Source organism: Haemorhous mexicanus, chromosome 2 (assembly GCF_027477595.1).
Source record: "Haemorhous mexicanus isolate bHaeMex1 chromosome 2, bHaeMex1.pri, whole genome shotgun sequence".
Classification (NCBI taxonomy): Eukaryota; Metazoa; Chordata; class Aves; order Passeriformes; family Fringillidae; genus Haemorhous; species Haemorhous mexicanus.
This window is the reverse complement of record NC_082342.1, coordinates 104,281,336-104,295,859: the sequence shown is the minus strand read 5'-3', so window position 1 is coordinate 104,295,859 and position 14,524 is coordinate 104,281,336. Positions and strand designations below refer to the sequence as shown.

Here is a 14,524-nt window from a genome sequence, read left to right as displayed (position 1 = left end):
GACACCATGTAATAAATACTTGAATAATGTTTTTGCAGAGAACTTAGGCTAGTAGTATAAGGAGATTGCTTTAATTGTAACAATGAAGTCATTGTTACATCATCCAAAATTAAAAAAAGGAAAATTATTTTCACACTTTTATTTTCTAAAGATTTGCTACCATGCTAGAAAGATGGTTTTATTATCCTTATTCTCTAGAACACTTGAAATGCATTTTATACTGTTCCTAATGAATTACTTTAATGTTTTAAACATGTTTTTTCTCTAGTTCTACATGTCTTACCACCTGTTCATTGTGGCTTGTGCTGGAGCTGGTGCCACTGTCATAGCATTGGTGGGTAGTATTCTTTGTTGTTTTATAATTAAAAATGTTCATTTTAGGCTTAAGATGCTTTAAGATTAAATTTTGTGTATATTAAAGATAGTGATACTAGACATGAAGGGGCGTGAGCTGTAATCACCATTATTTGCTGCTATGGTTTGGTCATCACAAGTCAGCAGGTCCCCAACTTTTGCTTTAGGAAGTCACCTTAACCCCCCTTCCCCATACTTAGGAAAAAATGATTTGCATGTCCTTTCAAAATCCTACTTCTATCTACTATTTCTGCTTTTATTTCCACTATTTATTTTCATTTTTGTAGTTTATTTGATCAGCTGCTTATAACCTCTTGGTTTCCTTTGCCTGGAGCCAGGCAGATTGGCTGCTCCAAGCCTGCAGTGCCCGTTCAGGTAGCGGCGGGGAAAAGGGACGTTAACAAGATGACTCGTTCCTATGTCTAACGCTTCCTTTAGTGGCCAGCTCCTAACCCCGTGCCAGCCAAGCCCTGGTGTAGCACTCACAACTGGCTGACAAAATGGCCTTAGGGCTTGTGCTGTGTTATCCTCCCCAGAGAAATGGCAGGTTTATTTATTTGCATCTTCACCCTGGAAGGAGCTCAGAGTAACATCTGTTGTAAAAGTATCGAGAGTTGCCCAAGTGGGCTTGAGCCGTCACCTTGTTGTATCTTACTCTCCTGTATTTTGTTCTCTTCCACCAGCTGATCTACATGATGGCTACCACATATAACTATGCTGTTTTGAAGTTTAAGAGTCGGGAAGATTGCTGCACTAAATTCTAAATTGTATAAGCCCAGTAAAAAGCTGCATTGCGTAGCTTGAAATACCACTGACACCCTAGACTAAAAGTCTAGCTTTTTGGATTTTGTTACAGTAATTGTAAATAGCTTCAGTAAGCATCGTTTAGCTTATCAGATTAATGAAATGACTTCTTGTATATGAACTATGATGTGGATGAGATCTGGCTATTTTTTCATGTTGAGAGGATTCAGTTACTGTAGGGGTGTTTAAAAAGCATCCTTCTGAAAAGGGGATGTTTTCATTTCAGGTCTCCACTTGATTTCTAACAGTCATCTCAAACAAATACTGGAACAGTTCAGGGTCAGATGCATTAATTTATTCTTTAACATGAACACCAAATATAAATGCCCCTAAGAATGAAAAATATGTATGGTGTGAAAGAAAAGGAATAATAAAGTAGTGCCAGTCTATGTTGGCAGAGGTCAGAAGCCCAGGTGAATTATGAATGAATTAATGAATTAATTTGCTTGTATTTCCAAGTGATTCCATGGATGATGAAATCAATTATTTTCTCTTACTCTTAAGTGCATGCCAAATTATACTCTTTCTCTGAGAAAATAAATCCTTGTCTTAGCTCTGCGTAAAACAATCACATTCTTTCTTTTGGACCCTGAACTAGTAAGAAACAGCACATAAATAGCTTCTGCTCTTGTATGGCTGCACTTTAGTAACTGATTTCTCAGTAGCCAGATCTCAAAAATGTAAGTATGACTGCACAGGAAGCAAAACCATGCATAGATCACAGGGACCTTTTCACAGTGTTGGGGGGAAAAAGAAGGAGAAGCAAATCAATGTTTTCAGATGTAGATGTTTTTGCATGAAGTATGGGCAAGAGAAGTTGGCAAGAGACGAATGCACAAACTAGAAAAACAAACACATAATAATTTAAAAAAGAGAACCGATTGCTATACACAACTCTTCACCTGAGGTTGGACAATGGAAGTTTAAAATGTAGCTATAAAAATGCAGGATTAAGACTTCTTAACCCAGACATTGCATGCTTTTGCTTAGTTTTGGATTCATGTTTTGATGTTTAATTTTTTGATGTGTTAATGTAGCCTTGTTTGCGTGAATAAAACAGTTCACAGTTTCAGGTTTTCTTCCAGGGGGAGGGTGGAATTCTCATCTGCTTGTTGGGGGAAAAGACCTGCCGGGCTCTGGGCTTGGATATGCATAAACACCACGACCTTAGAGAGCAGTTCTTCTGAGCACCTCGTAGTTTACAGATTCCGTATACTGCCACGTACAAAACTGTTTTCCTGCTTCCCCCCATTCTGCATTTTAATTGACCCGTACAACTCTGTAGCTCATTTTAATATTGTTGTACTAACTTTCTCTAAATTGTGAATAACCGACTGAATTATTAGCATGCCAAATTCTAGAGATCTTTGAAAAATAGCCTCTGTGCTTGTTTTAATAACAGAATGCTTATTAACGTAGAATAACTTATTTTTTTGGTCGTTATTTTAAAGAGCGTCTATTAATCTGACTAGCAGCTTGCTTTGCCTCTTGACATGCTCACTCGCCATCATGCTCACCCTTCTCTTCCAGATCCACTTCCTCATGATACTGTCTTCTAACTGGGCCTACTTAAAGGATGCAAGCAAAATGCAGGCCTACCAAGATATCAAAGCAAAAGAAGAGCAGGAGCTTCAGGATATCCAGTCTCGGTCAAAAGAGCAACTCAATTCTTACACATAAATGTTTGCCACAATAATTCAGCAGAAGAGTTCTGTAGCTCTGACAAATCAGCAAATAGCTGCTCTGCAGTACAGATGTGTGTCTAGCAAACGAAATTAGAGAGAAGTGTAAAAGCTTCACATTCCAGCTCCTGGAAAACTTTTTTAGGGAAATCGTCCCATTGGTAATCTTCCATGCTTTCTAAAAGAGAGTGGAGGGTTTATTCCAGGCATTTTAAAAGGCAACACTTTACGAAAAGTGACCAAATTATTTTTCTTTGAGACTTGGTATTATAGTTGTTCTAGAGCATGACGCCCTGCACAAAACGGTGGCGGGTGCCCCTGCCAAGCAGGCAGTAGATCTGTGCAAACCTCAGGCACATGCAGGGTGTGTGACTGAGCACCTCCCAAAGGAACCTGTGCCCAGCTGGGATTTCTGAGAGGAGCTCGTGTGTGTGTGATGGCACAGCTGCAGCACCTCCCAGGCGGTGCAGGGGGGCTGTTTGGGAACGCCCCACACCTGGGCCATGGGAGCAGCTGCACTCCTGTGCCACACACTGCCACGATGAAGCCGTCGCGTCCCTGTGCTCACCTGAGGTCGAGCAGATCTCCCCAGTTCTAATCTTTTTATTAACTATTTAATGGAATGTAGATCCCTGGATCTGGATAATGATCCCCTTCTTTGAAAATAAATGTCAGCTTTGCCTTAATATTTATTTTCTATAAATGTTGTAGCATTTATATATTGGCAGGAGACCATTATCCTACATTTTAAGAAAGTGAAAGTGTTACCTTATTAAAATGACACTGATCTGACAATTCCAAATGAGTGGATGAGAAAGTTTGCAGAGTTTTACACAAACAATAAAATTTGCAGCCATAAAAATAATACAGGATGTCCACCTTTCTCTATCTTGGTGCTTAGCAAATTTATAGTCAGTGCTTATGTGTTTTCCTTTTTACAAATTAATTAGCACACTAAGAAAACGTGGTGTTCAGAAAAAAAACCAACAAACAAACTGGTGCCATTTTAAAGTCATTTCCCATAGAAGTCTGCCTTCTAATTAATGTTTTTTTTCAGAAGCATTCAGTGATATCTTGAGTATTAGTGATGGTATATTTGGTGTTTGTTCTATATGATATATATATAAATATATATATATAAATGTTGGGGGGGAAAGTAAAAATACATCATTCATTTGAAAAAATTAAATATTCAAGTCATACCCCTGCTAAGCTGACGTGTGGTTTGGTAGTTTTGACTGTTTGCTGAATATACATCAAAGGAAGCACAAATTCCTTCAAGTCAGTATTAAGAGAAAAGGCATTTTTTGGGGTATTACCTTCAAATATAATTTCTTTTGTTAACTATTGAAGTCTAATTTGACAGTTTCAAAAAAGGGGCAAAGTTGATTGATGTAGAGCAAATATGACAAAATAGCCTAGTGTATGTTCTTACCTGTTGCATGAAGGAGACATTTCTACAGCAATGCAGGTGATGTTCTAGCCCAGTGTTTGCATAAGGGTAATAATGGAGGCAGTGTCTTAAAGCCTAATTCTTTTCTAATTCAGTGTAGCTATTACTGGGAGTTTTTGAAGTTTTGTTTAAGTAGTCTAATATTTTTATGTAAAGAGCATTAAATTTTGCTATGTATAAATTTTTGTAACCTAACAGTGAATCAATATTTTCTATCAGTGCCAAGGGCTTCCTGTAGTTACATCCAAGTGTTAAAATAAATATTTGTAGATAATAGACAACACTTGTGTATGCTTATTTGAACCCAGACCTACAGCTACTCCATGGCAGTGCATCTCTAGGCTTTATGTCTCTATCTGAGGTGAAACACATCCTGTTCCAGAGCTCCCTGCCCTCCTGCATGGGGCAGGGCTGCTCTGCAGGTGCAGCTGCAGCAGCAGCTGTGTGCAGCATGCAGTAGTGGTAGCTGTTCCAGGCCAGCATAATGCAACAAGCACTACCCCTTCCCAACATCCAACTGGAGCAGTCACTCAAAAATTCTGTAAAGGCCAGAGTGGCTGCAACAGCAAATTAAGCAGCATGCAAAATCAGAGTAACCACATCACATTTTAGCTCCATTTCAAAAAGCGAAGTTTGTATCTGTCACAGTTTTGGTATGTTGTGTTTAAACATCCAGTGAATTTAAGACAGAACTTTGGTTTTTTTGCCCCTAAATTCTGTCAAACTTGGCTTCATGTTCTTGTAGTTAGGTCAAGATGAGCAGCCTCAAATGCAGTGCAAGTTGTAATATATGCTGCCACCCAAAATTACTTCATTGATAAAAACTACTGTATTTTATACTGTAAATAAAGTTTAATGATCTTGCCTATAATCTACCTACAAAATACAAAGCTTAAATAAAGATGAGTTAAATAGCATTTTTATTTTAATCTCTCCATTCTGGGCTGGTTAATACCAATGAGGTTATACATGAGAGGGGCTGCTTTTGAAAGTGGCTCCTGCCCCTGCCATGCAGCAGAAGGGACACCTTATTTTGGGTCTGTCACACTCAATGCTCTGAAGCTGTGTGAGCCAAGTGCCTCCAGGGGACACCTTTAAATCAGGTGATGATGAGGGAATTTTTCCTTCCTTTCATCCACACTTTGAACCATTTGGAGAAGGGGTTGGGGGGTGGGTGTTGGCAAAATTGACAAAGTTTAGAGAAATTCAGTGCCAACACAAATCTACCCAAACATACTGATCGGTTTCTGTTCCCTGCTTTGTTCTTTCTCTCACCCCACCCAAGGGCTTCCTCCTGGATTAGTAACACATCAGGACTCCCTGTTTGAAATGAATGACTGAAGTGATGAAACAGATCAAAATCAGCTTTATTAATTTATAATTACACAGCCTGCAGTGTTGGTGCAAACATTTATTAAAGGCATAAAACTACTTTAAAAATATCTCTCTCATAATAATAATAATACAAATTAAAAAATCAGTAGCTATTGTTCACCAGAAGCTTTCATCCACGTCTCCATGAGAAATGTCTGCAAGACTGTATTGATAATAGGAGGGAGGAAAATAAAGTGGTAAGAGTCCAATGTAGTTTATCTTAAATCTTAACACTCATTTTAAAACAGAGTTAAGAAACTGCCTTTGCTGTTTCAGTGAACTGCTGGCAATAAAACCAACCCTAAAGGAGGAGGATTTGGGCCTTCATTAACTGAAGGCCATCACCTATACCTCAAAAAGCAGAACTATCTTCTATAGTGCTCACCAAGTGAAAGCAACACAACTGGTGCCAATTCAGGAGCAGCAGGGTAGGGTCTGTTATGTTTAACAGCACAGACAATAGTGAATCATTACTAAAGTTATAGTGAAGCTTTATGGGGTTTTTTCCTAACTGCTCCATATTTTTTTGCTTATTTTCAATTCTACATCTTGGAATAAACTGAAAGATTTGGAGGAGGATTGTTTGGTTTTTCTCTGGCAAGCAACTAAAACACACATCTGTATTTATCAATGCCTAGAGAAAACCAGAGGAGATGCCTGAGTTGTTGTGACTCAGTGGAGGCAGACAAAAATCTCTGAATAAAGCATCTTAAAAATCCACAATGCTACTGAAAAAATCAAAGCTAGGAACAGACTATGGGTGAGGTGCAGCACAGACAAACCTTTACCCAGGGTGTCATCACCCAAGAACAATCCCTCAAACTCCAGCTCTCTGTGAAAAAGTTGTGAGTGCCACAACTACTGAAGCAGATCATAAAGTGCAGCTCTCAGATATGAGTTACATACAGTGCTTAACTTGCATGTGCAAGGATTGGAAGGATCCTCAATTTTTCTGACACAATTGCTTTTGATTAATAATTTATTTTGGTTTCTAAGGAGGCAGATGTCTCTTAACATAATTCATACTAAATCTATTACAACTATATATTAGAGTTGTTATTATTATTATTATTATTTGTTATTATGGAGTACTAGAAGTGATTAATACATGAGCCTTACCTGTCATCATTTTCAGTAGATAGAAGTCCTTCTGAAGGTGACCCTTCTCTTATTTCTTCTTTTTTTGAATCCTGGTAACCAAGAGGAAAATACACTTTCTCTAACCAGTTCTAATGTCAAAGTGACCTAATAACAGTATCTGGATTTTTAAGGCTCATAACTGAAAATAAAAATCTTCCAAAGGACCAACCCTATTTCTACAAATGCTACACTGGAATAGTAACACTTTGGAAATTTAGAATGGGATCATGTCTGAACAAAAGCATCCTGCATTCCTTCACTGCAGTAATGTCCACCCATACCTCTTCTTTAACAGTCCAATTTTCCATTTTGCCAGAATAAATTTGTTGTGTTAGAGGAACACAACCTGACGTGTAGCTTCAAACCGTATTTAAACGCAGTTTAAGCTAAAAATTGAGGACTTTTAAATACTGCCCTAATACCTTAAAAAACAAACTAACAAACCCCCCACCCAGAGGATACCAGTAACCCTTACAGAACAAAGTTTTCCATGTTTTTTCTTTTGGATCATCACACTTTTCCAATACAAATCCAAACACCCTGCTCTGCAGGTTGTTACACAAAGTTTATAAATGAAGAAAAAATTAAATATTAATATTGTTTTTATTCTAAGCATGCCTAGCAAGACACAAATTTGGTCAATAATATTTTTGGGACTGTGTTTTGAGAACAATCACCTTTTTTGCCAGTTCTTGCTCTCTGCTCTGCTGAATTATTCTCATGTATTTTTCTAATGGATTGGAAGAAGGATCCTTTACATTATTTTCAGCAGCAGTGTTACTATGCTCAGATTTTACTCCCTCTTTATCTTCTATTTCTTCATCTGTTTTCATCAAGTCTTGCCCATACTTTAGGACACAAAAATAAAAATAAATACTGATTAGAAAAATACATTTATACCTTACTATCTGCAATACATGCAGAATTTCACGTTAAACTCAGTAAAACACACCAGTCTAAGCAGTATTAAACAGGACCTAAAAATCCAGAACACTAAGTGTTTAAGCTCAAAGGGATTTAAGCAAACTCAAGGTCTTATACCCTCTCCTTCCCAGAGTACCCTGGAAGTCCTGACAGATGGACATGAACATACTCTGGTGGTGCCCCCACCTGCAGTGGCCACACCACAGAGACAGCAAATGTTCAGCTTGTTCCAACAGCATGGTGACAGTGGCCACAAAACTGTAGCTTCCAGTTACATAAGGCAGGGAAGGAAAGGCATCTGTTTCCAGTGAAAAAGTCACTTGGCATAAAGAGACACTCTAGTGAGATTGGTTAATCACACAAGTACATAAAATAACTTAGCCTCTACTACTTTCACTTTATGGATTAAAAATCTACTTTTAACCAAGCAACACATATAAAAATCCTAAAATGCAAGCCACTACAAGGCTGCATTATTGTCAGAAATTGAATTACCCCCTCTTCATTAAGCTTTCCCACTTCTTTTTGCTCGCTTTCCAAAGCTTCCTGTTGTTCTTTCTCTTTCCTTTCTTCTCCTGCTTTCCTTTCTTCTTCTAAGTTTTGCTCAACTTCTCTGTTCTGTTCTTCAATCTGCCTTTGATCCAGCACCGCTGTGAAAAATTATTTCAACATCTGTAATTTGATTTATGTAGTTCAGTAATCTTTACAAGAACATACAAATCAGTACCAGGTTCCCGAATAAAGTTAACAGCAAATGAAAAACAACTGCATATATTGTCTGCACATACATTGAGCTTACTCTTGGGTATGGGCTAATGTGTTTTCCCACCTCTAAACATTTTCTAGTCTGATAAATGACTCACCAAGAGTTAAGGAGTAGAGCCAAAGTACAGGCCAGAGATTTGACAGATCTGTGCACTTCTCGTTCCCTTCCTGGATATTCTTATTAACAAAACTTTTTTATTCCAAAGTCCAAGTTATTGTATTCTTTCCCCCTCTGCAATGTGGTTGGATACAATTCTTTATACTTACAAAGCAAAGTATTTAAAATCCCTTGTAAAATTATTGCAGGACATGCTGCTGATATGACCAATGTATTTAAAAGCTGTGTACAAAGAACAGCATTGGATAGCAATGAGATGGACAAACTAAGGACTGGGAATCCTGAGAAGCTAGAAAGCCCTTCTCTAAAATGAGAAGAACCATAATGTTTCCATCTTGAACAATTAGAAAAGCAGCATATGCTGACTATATATGAGATATTATTCTCAACTAGCCAAAGAATTAAAACTGCATTGTGATAATGCGGTTCACCAACAGAGTCAAGAATAAATTTTAAAAAATCCAGACAAGCAGTACATAAAATTCTTCAAAACATTTAATGTCTCATTCCTATCAAGAGCAGAATTTATATTTAATAATTACCCTAAAGAAAAAATAATCATCTTACAAGAGGCTGGATGGGGGGTGGGAAGGCTGGCAAGAATGTTTAAATTAAAAGCAAATTTAACTAAAGCCAGGATGAAAAACATCATCCTCACACAAAAAAGCAAAGGAAAACACTCCTTTCTCTTTATTACAGAAATGGAACTTTCTGGAAAATTTTTCAACCACACCAGCCTACATATCTACAGACTCTTAAATATTTGGCTTTCTGTGTTACATATTTGCCATTTTAAAAGGGTACTTTTTTTTGTGTCTGAGCTGAGAACTCACTTAAGTCCTGCAGTGAAGTGGCTGCTGCTGGCACAGGGGCTGTGACACAGTTTCCATCTACAATGTCCCCAGATGGATGCAAGACATCACTTTCACACTCCTCTGGTATGTCCCCCTGATCTGGAGAAGAAATTTGAACAATGGCTTCATTATTTTGTAATTGCAAAAGTGGAGCACAGCAATGGACAGAGAGTGTGGGAATGGCCAAATTAGAACACAAAAATATCTGCACTAATTGAGCATTTTCCCTTCAACTTGATCATCTCCCTGAGAATTAAGAATTATCATAGGCTGTACTTGCTTCCTTAATTACAGAATTGTTAGTTTTGAAATTAGCTATTGGAACACATTTGTTTATAAAGCCAAAACTGTAGAAATATACAACAGAAACCCAAGATGTTTTCATTTCTTTACAAAATCAAGATACAAGTAACAGAAAAATTGTATATCCAAGTCCAGCTCATAGTTTTTATGCATATAAAAATAATCTTTAACTATTTGGTCACACACTCTTCAATGGGGTCTTTGCCTTCAGTGCACAGGATGGATGCTGCTAACTCAGATATTCTACATTATACTATCTTTTCCCCTGTGCAAGGTTGGCTCTGAATTCACAAAAACACAATTACTGTCCTTCCTCTTTGATCACTGCTGTGAGATTCAACTGTTTTTAAATTAGTGATTTGCAAATATGCAGACTGCTATTGTCTCACTTGATGGGAGACAGAAAAAGAGCTAAAACAAGATGTGGCCATTACCTCTATTACTATTCTCCCAAGCACTTTGTGTAACATAGCACAGATGCTCTGTATATCTCTAGGTTTTGGGTAAAGCTTTAGAAAACATCCATTTTCATCCTTCATAAACTAGCAATGTCTCAAACTTTTTTCTTTTTCACATAATAATAAAACTGAAATATTTTACATGAAAAAACCCAAGTCAACCAAACTGATCAGCCTCTCTCTCTGAATGGGTTAAATTTCTTTAAATTAAAACTCTTTTAAAGCAACTATAGATGAAAGCATAACAGAAAATTTCTGTCAAGCTGTCATTCTAACTTAAGAGAATGTTTTCAGCTTCTTACCATAGCAAGAGGAATTCCTACCAACCTCACCTAGGAAAATATATGGGGTGTTTTGTAAGACTAAAATAATGGGCTGTCACACTCAAAAGAAAATCTGTTCTGTTTTGTTGCTCTCTCTTAATTATAAAGCTATCAACAATAACATTATTTCCATATGAGGCACCAATAAGCATTAGGTGTATTTAAATTTAAAAAAATCCTTTCATAAATTTGTCCCTGGTAAATATTACTTCTAAGTTGAAAAGGACTGCTAACAACATAAACAAAGAAACCCAAACCGGAACCACTAATAGTAAAAAACATCTTAAATTAACTACTCTGCAAAGGAGGAAAAAGAAGGTAACTCTGTACACTTTCACTCCCTCTTTAAGGGTGGACAGCAAGAGATGCATTACTCCCTTTACACAAGCACATCACCCAGAAACAGCTGCTGCCAAGATAATCTGCTGATCTTTTCTTTCTAGAACTCACTCACAGTAGGACTAAAATACTTCCATATTCTCTGGTATCTCCTTTAAGTCATTGATTTTTTTTTTTTTTTTTTTACTGTTATCAACTTCATCCTTCACTATTATCTTTTTCTGTGCTTACTTCTTAGATTTTACTTTCTTACCTACCTCTCCCTACAATTTCTCCTGAGCCACCACCTCTCCTTTTCAGCCAATCTGATTTCCTCCCATATACTGAGATTGTTGAGGTAGGCTCACCCAACTAAGGTACTGTTGACTGAGAAATCATCAGCATATGTGAACTCTTACAATTATTGACCACCACGCATCACTAAATGATGAGGTGGTCAACAATTGACCTTACTTACTTACTTACTTGGGCACTGCATCTACTCAGCCCTAATTGCCATGAAAATGCCAGTCTGTTCTCATATGGAATAAAATAAGAGTGAAATATGTAATGTATTCCCAAAAGCCTCCCATACAAAATTTAACAAATAAATATAAGTCTAATTAAAATGTGAGATGAGTAGAAACAATTAGTGGCTACAGGCTTGGTTCATATTCAAATAATGCATTTAAAGCTTTTAAAAGAAATAAATGAGAGAAATAAAACCAGCTGAGTAATGAGTAAAGCTTCACAGAGAAACACACAGATGAGGCATTATCTTCTGCCAGTTATCACTAAACACTATCAGCACATCTGCTATTTAAACAAACATCTTTTTTGGTTGCTTGCTTTTAAAATACTGAAAGGCACATTCTCACAGGGTCAGGAGAGTGAGCAAGGGGTCCACTGGTCCACTCCATCTTCCATATGACCTAACCACAGCCAAAAAAATAAGCCAGTCTGAAAACATTCAGACCAGATAGAATAACTAGTTTCAAAGAAAATACCCCTAACTCGGCCAGACAAGAAGCACAATCTCTTCACCACCTATGAATTCAGTTACACCACACAATGCCACATGTCCACCAAGCCTCAGGTCTTTACAGACCTCATGAAATCTGGAAATAGGAAGGGTTAGCTGGCTGTTCACGTCTTCCTCACTGACAACTTCATTTACTCTAAACCCACAGTTTCATGGGAGATAAGGCTGCTAAAGTTCAGCATTAGGATGTCACTCAAAACTAAGTAAGGCCTGTAACTGCTTCTATTTCTCACTCCATATACAAATGGCTATAAAGGACATAAAGTTTGATTACCCTCTTCTTTCTACACTACCTTAGTTACATCAAAGATTTTTGAAAACCAACCCTGCAGCATGCAGAGAGAAGAAAACATTTTATAGCCTGCAATCAACAGAGAGAAGAAATGCAAATAAATGGAATACTGACCTCAGAGAAAAAAAAAAGGGGGGCAAAATTCAGGTTTCAGTAACTGAACCACATGTTCCAAAACTACTCAGAGATGCTGATTAAGTGCATAAGAGTTCTTTTGATTAACTGCAAGAGTTCTTTCTTCCCACATTTACAAGCAACCTAAAGCAACTTCTAATTCATATTACTATTTAAGCCTCAGTTAATGAAGGAAGAATCAAGAGTGCGTGCAATAGCTACAGAAACCTACCTTTAGACTTATAATCTGGTTCTAATTTATGCAGCAAATATAATAAAGCCTCTACTGAGTTCACATACTAATACACTTTTCTGTTTAAAAAAAAATTCTACACCATTTTAAAACATTCCAAAGCAACATCAGATCAACAGTATTAATCAGAGCAAGGTTATGCAAGATTTCTGAACAAATTTATGTTAGAAATTTCAGAACCCACTCAATGTCTGCTTATTACTATATACACTTACCTAAAGATGCAAGAATTAAGAAATTTAATACCCCATCATCTGAAACATTGGTTTTCCCTAATTCCAAAATCAGTCAGAAATTTTCCTCTCCAACTACGGTCTTTAAACTATGAAGACAGTTATCCTGTAACTGTTAAGCCCTAAGGTGTTAAACAAACTGTCTGAAAGGCACTAAAACTTACCTTCAAGAGTAGAAATGTGTTCTTCAAGATCCTCATACCTTAGTTTCTCTGGTTTGTGAATATCACTGAGATCTTGTTTATCTGTTTGTTGACTCTGAAGTCTGAAAAAAATAAGGAAGAATATAACTAAGTTAATAAATATAAATGCTGAACTTCTAAGCAAATAGCCATCTGAAATTCACTTACATGCTAAGCAATGGACTAAACCAAACCTAAAATCCATGAAACTTTCTGACTCAAATCTATGGTATTTCAATCCACTTCTCTAACTTTTACCAAAAGTCCACTGCATTCCCCTTCAGCCTTTCCGCAAGGTCTTTACATGACATAATTTTATTACATTAAAACAAAATAAAAAGAGTAAGAAAAAATGTAAAAAAGGAGAAATACAATTAATTGTGACAGTCAAATGAAACTAAGAAATTTGCCTTTTTAAGCTTTGTGTTACAGTTTAATTCCCATTTTGATGTCATCTTAACAGATGTGTTTGAAATGTATTAGGATTAGATGTCTGGCAAAACAAGAGATGCAGGGGTGAAAATCTGGGTTCTATCAAAATGGGGTTAGTGCCCTCATTCTAAATCCCCATTTATCTCATCACAAAGATAATGTGAAAGAACAATGTCTCCCACGTGACCCAGCTACTAAACTCTGACCAGAACTAGAACAGCAAAAGGAGTGCAGGTCACTAATGAAATTCAGCATCAGTACTTCCTAAAGGAGCTTACTTCACACCAGCTGGTGCTCTTCATCACAGCCTGTTTGTGCTTACAATTTCTAAGGGATACAGGTGCAAAAGTAGAGAACAAACAATACAAACAATACCAAACATACTCCCAACAATGAGATTTGTTCATAAGCAAAAAAGTGAATCTGAGCACAGACACTGCCAGAAGACTAGTTCAGTGATGTCAGTGGGGAAAAATATCCTGTAAATTAAATAGGACAGAGTAAATGAAATTTCAAGTTTTGGAAATCTATTTCATGTTTTGAGTCTTTCCTTCACAGAAACGGTTAAGGGCTAAATAATTCTCAAAGGTGCGAAGTTCAAGGACACACATGTCACTTTCTTCAATACTGCATCCTGCAACACTGCTAGAAAGAGAACCCACTGTCTCAGCAACAACCCTCAACTGGTTTCTTCAGGCCTAAACAAACAAACAAACAAACAATTAGGTAATAATCTGCCTTATCACTTAGTCTTCCTGTCTGTGTTTACTAGTTTCCTTCATACCATTCATATCTTGGAACATAAATAAACAAGGAGCTCCTGTAGCTGCAGAAGCCATTGTTCTTCCCCATTGACTGAGCTCTGACTTCTAACAGCTTGTCACGGATGTTACAGCATCATATTCACTTTTCTTGCCTTTTCAAAGAAGTTCCCATTGCCACTTAAAATCTACAGGTCATAAACTAATCCCACAATAAACAGCAGTGATGTGGCATTTGCCTAATAATAAGAGTAAATAACTGGAAAAGCCCACACATGCATTTTTCAAATATTTCATGTAACAGAAAACAGTCCAAGGCACATGCAATTAGAAAATACGCAACAA

At 37.1% G+C, this 14,524-nt stretch overlaps 2 protein-coding genes across 9 annotated transcripts in view; one reads left to right on the top strand and one right to left on the bottom strand.

The window, feature by feature from the left end:
- GPM6B (glycoprotein M6B) overlaps positions 1 to 4,574 on the top strand; it is a 106,443-nt gene extending 101,869 nt beyond the window's left edge. For 6 of the 8 annotated variants that reach the window (XM_059839788.1, XM_059839790.1, XM_059839787.1 and 3 more), the window contains 2 exons: positions 269 to 334; positions 2,689 to 4,574. In XM_059839788.1, the coding sequence (XP_059695771.1) occupies positions 269 to 334; positions 2,689 to 2,838 (216 nt within the window). In that variant the 3' untranslated portion in view covers positions 2,839 to 4,574. Of the gene's footprint in view, positions 1 to 268; positions 335 to 1,037; positions 2,228 to 2,688 lie in introns of those variants that run through there. The other 2 variants (XM_059839785.1, XM_059839789.1) reach the window with 1 other exon arrangement.
- A 1,071-nt stretch (positions 4,575 to 5,645) lies between these two features.
- OFD1 (OFD1 centriole and centriolar satellite protein) overlaps positions 5,646 to 14,524 on the bottom strand; it is a 29,670-nt gene continuing 20,791 nt past the window's right edge. Inside the window, exons 18-23 of the mRNA XM_059839773.1 lie at positions 12,969 to 13,069; positions 9,448 to 9,567; positions 8,227 to 8,381; positions 7,485 to 7,655; positions 6,787 to 6,857; positions 5,646 to 5,830 (exon numbers count right to left, since the gene is read on the bottom strand). Coding sequence (XP_059695756.1) covers positions 5,785 to 5,830; positions 6,787 to 6,857; positions 7,485 to 7,655; positions 8,227 to 8,381; positions 9,448 to 9,567; positions 12,969 to 13,069 — 664 coding nt within the window. The 3' untranslated portion in view covers positions 5,646 to 5,784. The remainder of the gene's footprint in view (positions 5,831 to 6,786; positions 6,858 to 7,484; positions 7,656 to 8,226; positions 8,382 to 9,447; positions 9,568 to 12,968; positions 13,070 to 14,524) is intronic.